The sequence below is a fragment of the Borostomias antarcticus genome (assembly GCF_949987555.1).
Source record: "Borostomias antarcticus genome assembly, chromosome: 6".
Taxonomy (NCBI): domain Eukaryota; kingdom Metazoa; phylum Chordata; class Actinopteri; order Stomiiformes; family Stomiidae; genus Borostomias; species Borostomias antarcticus.
The window spans coordinates 19827797-19837736 of NC_140239.1; the positions used below are offsets into that span (position 1 = coordinate 19827797).

Below are 9940 nucleotides of genomic sequence, written 5' to 3' on the forward strand. Positions count from 1 at the left end.
GGACACGGCCATGGAGTACAGGTAGATAGTTATAGTATATATATACAGTATACAGGTAGACCGAGGTAGTACATATAGTACAGGTAGACAGAGGTAGTACATAGTACAGGTAGACAGAGGTAGTACATATAGTACAGGTAGACAGAGGTAGTACATATACTACAGGTAGACAGAGGTAGTACATAGTACAGGTAGACAGAGGTAGTACATATAGTACAGGTAGACAGAGGTAGTACATATAGTACAGGTAGACAGAGGTAGTACATATAGTACAGGTAGACAGAGGTAGTACATATACTACAGGTAGACAGAGGTAGTACATATAGTACAGGTAGACAGAGGTAGTACATATAGTACAGGTAGACAGAGGTAGTACATAGTACAGGTAGACAGAGGTAGTACATAGTACAGGTAGACAGAGGTAGTACATAGTACAGGTAGACAGAGGTAGTACATATAGCACAACAGCGTACTTGTTGATGTTGCTGCCCTCCTTCAGTCTCTCTCCAGCTGCTCCGCTCTTGCCTGCTCTCTCACTGCCAGCCAGGTCCACCAGGCTCAGCTTGCTCACCTTCTCTCCGCTGGTCTGCACACACACACGCACACGCACGCACACGCACACACACGCACAATTACATCAGCTGTTATCTCATAGGATCTCACTGCATGCACATAAACAAAACGCACATTTATTGTATAGAAACACATTGCACATACGGTACATAAACACATTGCACATATATTGTATATAATAAACACCTTGCACATATATTGTATATAATAAACACATTGCACATCATATTGTATATTGAGGAAATAATTATTTGATCTAATGCTGATTTTGTACGTTTGCCGACTGACAAAGAAATGATCAGTCTGTAATTTTAATGGCAGGTTTATTTTAACAGAGACAGAATAACAACAACTAAAATCCAGAAAAATACTTTTCAAAAAGTTATAAATTGATTTGCATTTGATCGAGTGAATTAAGTATTTGATCCCCTATCAACCAGCAAGATTTCTGGCTCCCACAGACTGGCTATGTCCATGAGGCACACAAATTAGTCCTCTCTCTTTAAGACCAAAGAGCTGTCCAAGGGACCAACGTCAGGGACAAGATTATAGACCTGCTCAAGGCTGGAATGGGCTGGAAGACCATCGCCAAGCAGCTTGATGAGAAGGTGACAAGAGTTTGTGCGATTATTTGCAAATGGAAGAAACACAAAAAACTGTCAGTCTCCCTCGGTCTGGGGCTCCATGCAAGATCTCGCCTCGAGAAGTTTCAATGATCATGAGAACGGTGAGGAATCAGCCCAGAACTACACAGGAGGATCTTGTCAATGATCTCAAGGCCGCTGGGACCACAGTCACCAAGAAAACAATTGGTAACACACTAACGCCGTAATGGACTGAAATCCTGCAGCGCCCGCAAGGTCTCCCTGCTCAAGAAAGCACATGTACAGGCCCGTCTGAAGTTTGCCAATGAACATCTGAATGATTCAGGCGAGGACTGAGTGAAAGTGTTGTGATCAGATGACACAAAAATCAAGCTCTTTGACATCAACTCAACTTGCTGTGTTTGGAGGAGGAGGAATGCTGACTATGACCCCAAGAACACCATCCCCACATCAAACATGGAGGTGGAAACATTATGTTTTGGGGGTGTTTTTCTACTAAGGGGACAGGACAACTTCACCGCATCAAAGGGAAGATGGACGGGGCCATGTAGCGTCAAATCTTGGGTGAGAACCTCCTTCCCTCAGCCAGGGCTCTGGAAATGGGTCGTGGATGGGTATTCCACCTTTACAATGACCCAAAACACACGGCCAAGGCAACAAAGGAGTGGCTCAAGAACAAGCACTTTCAAGTCCTGGAGTGGCCTAGCCAGTCTCCACACCTTAATCCCATTGAAAATATGTGAAGGGAGCTGAAGTTTTGAGTTGCCAAACGTCAGCCTCGAGAGGACCTGCAAAGAGGAGTGGGACAAAATCCCTCCTGAGATGTGTGCAAACCTAGTGGCCAACAACAACAAACATCTGACCTCTGTGATTGCCAACAAGGGTTTTGCCACCAAGTACTAAGTAATGTTTTGCAAAGGGGTCAAATACTTATTTCTCTCGTTAAGATGCAAATCAATTTATAACTTTTGTGATGCATATTTCTGGACTTTTTTTTGTTATTGTCTTGCTGTTAAAATAAACCTACCATTAAAATGATACACTGATCATTTCTTTGTCAATGGGCAAACTTATCAGCAGGGGATCAAATAATTATTTCCCTCACTGTATGTGTAAAAACCTACCTGGCAAAAATGAATCTGATTCTCTGTAACAGAGTTTATATACTGTAGATGCAGTATGTATTCTTACCCCAGACTTGGTGTCCATGAAAATAAACTGAAATAATCCCCAGGGGGGGACATTTCAATTTGGTGGCCATGAGTGTGTATATGTGTCCGTGTGTGTGTGTGTCCGTGTGTGTGTGTGTGTGTGTGTGTGTGTGTGTGTGTGTGTGTGTGTGTGTGTGTGTGTGTGTGTGTGTGTGTGTGTGATGCTGAGTCCTACCCCAGACTTGGTGTCCATGAGTGTGTGTGTGAGGATTATGTTGAAGACAGCGTGAGATCTGCTGCTCTCCTCGTTCATGTTGGTGGCCGCTACCGTACGAGACTTGTTACCCTCAGACATCAAAGACTCAATGTCCTGGAGAGAGAGAAGGGGGGGGCAGATAGAGGGAGAGAGGGAAAGAGAGAGAGAGGGGAGGCGAAGGGGGAGAGACAGAGAAGGACAGAGGTAGACAGCGACACATAACCTCCATTATTCTATTATACTGTAAATGACAGCTCATGCACTCAGCGTCATAAATGAGAAGATAATTGCCATGAATGAATGAATGCATTATATTATGATACAGCACCAAACCCAGTAGCCTGAATTCTATATTGTATTATGATAGCAGAGCCAGTATAATGACCTTATAGCTGGCTACAGCCAGGCGGGACAGGCCATCCACGTAGGGCCCCAGCACCTTGTGCTCTCTCACTCTCAGGGCCTGCCGGTTCCTGTGGATGGAGAGAGAGGGGGTGAGAAAGAGGGAGGAGAGAGAGGGAGAGAGAGAGAGGGAGGGAGATGGAGACAGAGAGAGAGGGAGGGAGATGGAGAGATAGAGAGGGGGGGGGGGTGGAGAGGTTACAGAATCAGTGCAAACTCTTCAAACCAGGTGGGACAGAAAACCTTAATACTATCACTTCATATTCCCCTCCTGCTTCTTTCAACTGTGGACGTGGTGTCAATACTTCAGGAATGCCTTGAAGGTTGAAAAGACCCGCACACTGGGTTAATGCTCACGCACACTGGATTAATGCTCCCAGTACTCTTTTATTGGCTACAAACGTTTCAACCGCTCATGTCTTCATCAGGCAACTTACGCCGTAAAGTTGCCTGATGAAGACATGAGTGGTTGAAACGTTGTTTGTAGCCAATAAAAGAGTACTGGGAGCATTAATCCAGTGTGCGGATCTTTTCAACCTTCAAGTTATTCTACATATTGATCCAGCACCTGGCCTAAAACAGGATCGGATGTGCGCACATTTACTCTTTTTCAAATACTTCAGAAATGGACAGGGACTGTGTCAGTACTTCATGAATGGACAGGGACCGTGTCAGTACTTCAGGAATGGACAGGGACAGTGTCAGTACTTCAGGAATGGACAGGGACAGTGTCAGTACTTCAGGAATGGACAGGGACTGTGTCAGTACTTCAGGAATGGACAGGGACCGTGTCAGTACTTCAGGAATGGACAGGGACCGTGTCAGTACTTCAGAAATGGACAGCAACAGTGCATGTCTTCGCCAGAGCTGTAGGCCCTCACCCTTTGGGGTCGAGGAGGTCGCGGACCTTCTCGTTGTAGATCTCCATGAAGGAGACCTCCACGGTGAAGCCCTCCTCCTCCCCCTGCTCCAGCAGGGTCCGCTCAAACAGGGAGCTGCACAGGCGAGGGATCAGACCGGGCTGCTCCGCTGAGCCCATCATAGTGTAGGACTTCCCAGAGCCTGGGGCCACAAGAACACACACACACACACACACGCACACACACACACACACACACACACACACACACACACACACACACACACACACACACACACACACAGACAGACAGACAGACAGACAGACAGACAGACAGACAGACAGACAGACAGACAGACAGACAGACACACACACACACACACACACAAAACACAAACACATACACAAACACATACACATACACACAGAGAGAGAGAGAGAGAGAGAGAGACAGACAGACAGACAGACAGACAAACACACATATCACTCACTCAGTAAGGTGTTTATCAGATCTAAAGATAAAGGGCATGATTAACTAAAGGCTGGGTAAGAGAATAAGCCAACATTGTTAGTTTTTCCCTAAGGCCAACCCTAACCCTATTTCCACCGTAGCCTGGGGCCTATTTGCTTTGCAGTTATGGTTTACAGGCCTACCCATAAACCTACGATGTGATGTGGCAAGAACTTCTTCTGGAATAGGCTACTTCATTTGGTACAGTATGTCCATGTTTTGTTCTACTTTGTAGCGACTGGCGAGACTAGGCTGCTCGATTCGGCATTTGTGTGACAGGATACCAGCGGGCTCTAGACCAGAAACCAAGTGAATCTTCCCCGAGGAGAGCCTGGTGGCGTGAGGCTAGTTTCACCCTAACCCCAACCCTAACGTGGTTAGTTTCAGAGGGTTATGGTTAAACCTAGTTGTGTAGGAGAGTTACCTGTCTGTCCATAAGCAAAGATGCAGGCATTATAGCCCATGAAGGCATTGTCCAGAAGACTCTCTCCTAGACACTGGAAGACAATGTCCTGACCTGCGCACGCACACACACACACACACCTCATGTATAGCACATGGTGGTATTTCTGTACAGTTATTCGATTCCACACCCCAAAACCAGGAAATGGAATGCAGAACTTTATCAACCAGTAACTCTACAGTCAGAAGTCTAACCTTAACGCTAACCCACAACATGGACATTGCAGTCTAGGCTTTCACTGTTATCTAGACATCAATACATGAACATGCTGTAGCAGTCTAGGTTCTAGACCTCAGCACATGAACACAGCACAGAGGAACGCTGTGTGAAGCGTCCAGCGCTTCATAACAATGCTGAAATTACTTTATGCAACAACTAACCTGCAAACTTGTCTTTCTCAGACTCATCCATTGACCAGAAGCAATGGTCATAAGCAAAGACCTGTATGAAAGAATCAGCAGACGTAGACCTGTCCATTCAGCTGAGACACAGTGATAAAGTTTGCATGATCAGACAGCATTTATGACCGTCTTCAGTGCTTACCTTGGGCTGATTTCTGGAGGAGAAAGAGGAGACAAAGTTTAAACATGGGCACAATGGGATCATTGTACAGTACTATCTACGCTTCGCTCCAAGGACCTGAGGGTAACGCTGTACACACATGAACATGATATTGCGGGGCAGCTGTAGCTCAGTTGGTAGAGTGGGTCGTTCAATGATCGAAAGGTCAGTGGTTCAAATCCCAGCTCCGACTGTCCACATGTCGAAGTGTCCTTGAGCAAGACACCTAATCCCAAATTGCTCCCAATGAGCAGGTTAGCACCTTGCATGGCAGCTACTGCCATTGGTGTGTGAATGTGTGTGTGAATGGGTGAATGAGAGGCCATTGTAAAGCGCTTTGAGTGCCACTAAGGTGGAAAAGCGCTATACAAGTGCAGTCCATTTACCATTTACCATATTTTCACAGTACATAATCAACATAAATCTAACTCTCTTTCTCTGACTCCCTCTCTCTCTAATTCCCTCTCTCTCTCTCTCTCTCTCTCTGTCTCTGTGTACACAGAAACTCCACAGAACATGACATCAAGCCAAATCCAGCAATAGCTAGAGGGTGACATTCCTAAACAGGGAGTCAAAGTCGTTTTAATCACCACAACCTTTAAGTCATCAAGGAGATTAATCCTCTCGGGGATTAAGAATGTTACCTTCAACTCCGGAACCTTGGACAGCCTGAACGGAACCCTGACACCAACTTCAACCTCCACATTCCATATCCTTAGACTAACTGCCCTCTCATTGCCTCCAGTATGACTACTGTAGATATCGTTCCCCACTGATGCCTGGCGACCTATGACCTCTTGATAGATTAGCCAATTGTTTCTTTGGGTTTCCTGTTTCTTTTGGGTTTCCTGTACTAGTTATTGCCATAACATCCATCCCAGCATTACAGTATTATATACTGTAACATCCATCTGGAGCACATACTGTACAGCCAATTGACTCCAATGATGCAAAAAGAGAGGGGTCAGGTTAGACGGATGAAAATGCTGCATGTTTAGCAGTAGCAGCAGACCGCAGGGCTGGCAGCCATGAACAGGGCCCTCCTGTGAGGCACTAGTGTCAATGAAAGAGCAACATTGAGCCGCTGCTCCTGGGCTCCGCGGCACATTCCTGAGATAGTGGGTAGATCCTCACTGCTCCACGGAGTAGGTGTGTGTGTGTGTGTGTGTGTGTGTGTGTGTGTGTGTGTGTGTGTGTGTGTGTGTGTGTGTGTGTGTGTGTGTGTGTGTGTGTGTGTGTGTGTGTGTGTGTGGGTGTGGGTGTGCATGCTCTTGTGTGTGTGTGTGTGTGTGTGTGTGTGTGTGCGTGTTAGGGCTTTCAATGAGTTTCTTATCAAAAGGCTACAGCTCAGATTAGACAAGCAGTAGGTTTGAAAGCCATTGCTTCTCCTTAAATAAGCCTCTATACAACATGTTGCTTGCTACCAGGAGATATCCACTGAAACTTGCTTGGTTGTTTTCCAGCTTGGTTGTTTCTGATCTCCTAAACAGGTTAGGAACATGCCAGACATGCTGCCTTTACAGAGTAATGGCCATTAGAAGTTCCAGGTCCCAACCACTCAACAACCATTTTGTTCGACTTGCCTATCTGCCTGCCTGCCTGCCTGCCTGCCTGCTTGCCTGTCTGCCTGTCTGTCTGTCTACCTGCCTCTCTACCTGCCTGTCTGTCTGTCTGTCTGTCTACCTGCCTGTCTGGCTGGCTGTCTGGCTGGCTGTCTGCCTGTCTGGCTGGCTGTCTGCCTGTATGTTTGTCTGCCTGTCTGTCTGCCTGTCTACCTGCCTGGCTGTCTGGCTGTCTGGCTGTCTGTCTGCCTGACCCCGTCACCCAAATGGAACCAAGAAGGTGCTTCTCTCTGAAGCCTGTCAAACCAGTTCACGCACGGAGTGCCAAGGGGAACACTACACACACCGCTGCATTGAAGCGTGTCAGGGCAAAGAGCACAAAGAGGGAATGACAAAAAACGCCTGCTCCAGCCCAGCTAGACAAGACTTGAAAAAAGGCCAATACTGTACAGATTAGAACCAGCTCAAACTGGGCCAGGGATTCATTTGCACAAGCCCTCAGGCAGAACGCCTGCAGAACGAGGCCACCTGAACAGCGGCCGCCAGGAGTAGGCTAGCTCACCTGCACTGACTGGCTGGCTGACTCAGAGAACGCAACCTAGCAGGAACAGACACACCCTTTGTAAAGACAGGTACATGGGAGGGAGGAGGGAGAGACTGAATCTTAGCCTCTAAAGTAGGGCTGTCAATTGATTAAAAAAATGTAATCGAGTTAATCACAATAATAGGCTGTGTTTAATCCTGATTAGTTCTGTAAAATACTAGTTTTTACTTGTATTTTGGGGGGAGATGAAACAAATAGCCGACATGTGTGGTGTTAAAATAAAGACATGCATGACCAAGTGGCTTTAGTAGCCTGACATTCAGATTCAGGGGCTGGAGTGGAATCAGAGTTAACTTGCTTCAGTGGCAACATGTCCTCACTGCAATATGTGCAAACAACTGCTTTTATCTAAACTTCTAACTGGAAGCTTTTTGAAACAATGTGAATGTCTGTTGAATGTCCAATATGAAACCAACTTTAAGTCGTCAAATTTGGTAATATGCTTAATTTGATTTATTTTTTTACACATTTAAGTTTCCAGATTAATCGCGAGCGTTAACGTTGACAGTCCTACTATAAAGTGTTATCTTGACTCACGATTGCTCCTATTACTTCATGCTAACAATGGTACCTTTATTAGGCATGGTGGAAAAGTCGGTATTAGACACAATCTGACACTTGGGTTTAAAAGTCTGAAATGGGGCTAGCCCTCCTTGTTAGATAATAGTCCCAAAACTCCACACCACCTAAAGCTGTCAACCTAATGTTGTTCTGTCACATCAATGTTGTCTCATAGCTGGTGAGGCCTGCCCATGTTCCACGGTCCTACCTGGGGTCTCCCTTGCTCAGGTTGGTGCTGGCTGGGTGTAGCACCGTCTGGTGTCCCCCCATCTCCACCACACATCTGGTCTTCAGCTCCTTCTCTGAGGGCAAATCGGGTGTCATGAAAAGGTTAGATTCACACTCTCTTTATTATTCCAGAGAGCAGAACTTAAGAGGGAGTTTTCCTTAGAGAAGACCATTCAACAACACATTAAAAGGGGTTAGACTGAAAACACGGTGCGCAAAACCTTTTGTTGGGGGTCACCGAGATTGATGACGCAGTAGCAACAACAAGGGTACCACATTTGCATTCTCATTCGTAGCAACACTGGCACTCCTACTGTATAATGACCCAGGGCTGTAAACAGAGTTATGCAATCACACAGTGTGTTTTTTCCATAGATGAGTCTTCATATGTGCCTTTATGTTGTTCTGTACCCCTCAATATTTATAGTGCTGCTGTGGACATAAGCTACCTACCAACCAAGCAGCCAACCCCTGAACAAAAAAACATTTCCATTTAGAGCTGTGATGATTCATGCTTCTATCTAGGGGAAGGAAATGTATTCCCTAACCAGATATGAAGGAGAAGCATGCCCGCAGAAGCCCAGTGAAGTGAGTGGAAGCTTCCAAACTTTCCTTACTCACTCCAGCCAAAATAACTAAACTGGCTGGGAAAGAGCAGCTCATGAAACTGAAATGACTGTCACAAGGCTCCTGTTATAAACTCACCTCTCCTGTTCATTGGTCGAACGCGAACAGCGACCTTCACATTGGAATCGCTCATGCTTGTGTCATCCATGCCGACAGCTGATTTTCTGTAGCAATGTTGACAAATAAATATTAATTCGATTGACAGTGCAAAATAATTAGGGACTGCATCATGTCTTCCTTATTAGCCTAGGCTGTAGGCTATTGTCTGTAATGTTTTCACCTGTCAGATCCCATTGGATCATGCGAATTACAGCATTATTATCTCATGCACCATTAATGCATTAATGCCAGTCAAGGGCAGAATGATCCCGGAAAGTTAAACTCAACTGTAACTAACCAGTTATGTTTGCGGATCGTGCAAACTAACCGTGAGACGAATGGAATTCTCCTGCCCCTCTCGACCGTCTGAGTTGGGCAACGCTGCCTTCCAAATGTAGCCCTGCTGTTCTGTCCTAACTGGATAAACAACAAGGAGACATACGGGGTAGAATTAGTACTACGACGGTATGGTTAAGATAGCTCTATCTCTTGTCACTAGATATTATGGGATACTTTAGAACAACAAATTACACCCCTTTTCGTAAAAACTTACTGTCGACGACGGCTCATTCTGTGAATACTGTAGGTACACGTTTCCACCTGTTGCATTTCCTGATACTGCCCGTAGAGATCACTCAAATCACCTGAAACCTTGGCAAGAAGGGATTACTGGATTTACTGGGTGGGCAACCGAGTTGCGCAAAGATTACATGCACCGATTTACGCAGGGAGGTACATTAATATGAATTACCCCACCCAGGCCAAATAAACATGTGTTTTATTCAAATTCTCTTGACAATAGAGAAAATATTAAGTAAGCTTTATAAAAAAAAATAAAAAAAAGAGGTAAAATATCGGGTAAATTCCCTGTCCGCTTG

General features: G+C 45.6%; 1 protein-coding gene across 1 annotated transcript in view; it reads right to left on the reverse strand.

Annotated features, from left to right (window-relative positions):
- The window catches only part of LOC311310725 (kinesin-like protein KIF13B), a 27697-nt gene extending 18023 nt beyond the window's left edge, over window positions 1–9674 (reverse strand). The window contains exons 1-11 of the mRNA XM_084440258.1: window positions 9616–9674; window positions 9391–9479; window positions 9042–9127; window positions 8317–8410; window positions 5364–5376; window positions 5201–5261; window positions 4782–4874; window positions 3869–4049; window positions 2971–3058; window positions 2565–2699; window positions 474–586 (exon numbers count right to left, since the gene is read on the reverse strand). Coding sequence (XP_084296384.1) covers window positions 474–586; window positions 2565–2699; window positions 2971–3058; window positions 3869–4049; window positions 4782–4874; window positions 5201–5261; window positions 5364–5376; window positions 8317–8410; window positions 9042–9111 — 848 coding nt within the window. The 5' untranslated portion in view covers window positions 9112–9127; window positions 9391–9479; window positions 9616–9674. The remainder of the gene's footprint in view (window positions 1–473; window positions 587–2564; window positions 2700–2970; window positions 3059–3868; window positions 4050–4781; window positions 4875–5200; window positions 5262–5363; window positions 5377–8316; window positions 8411–9041; window positions 9128–9390; window positions 9480–9615) is intronic.
- Window positions 9675–9940: the final 266 nt, after the last annotated feature.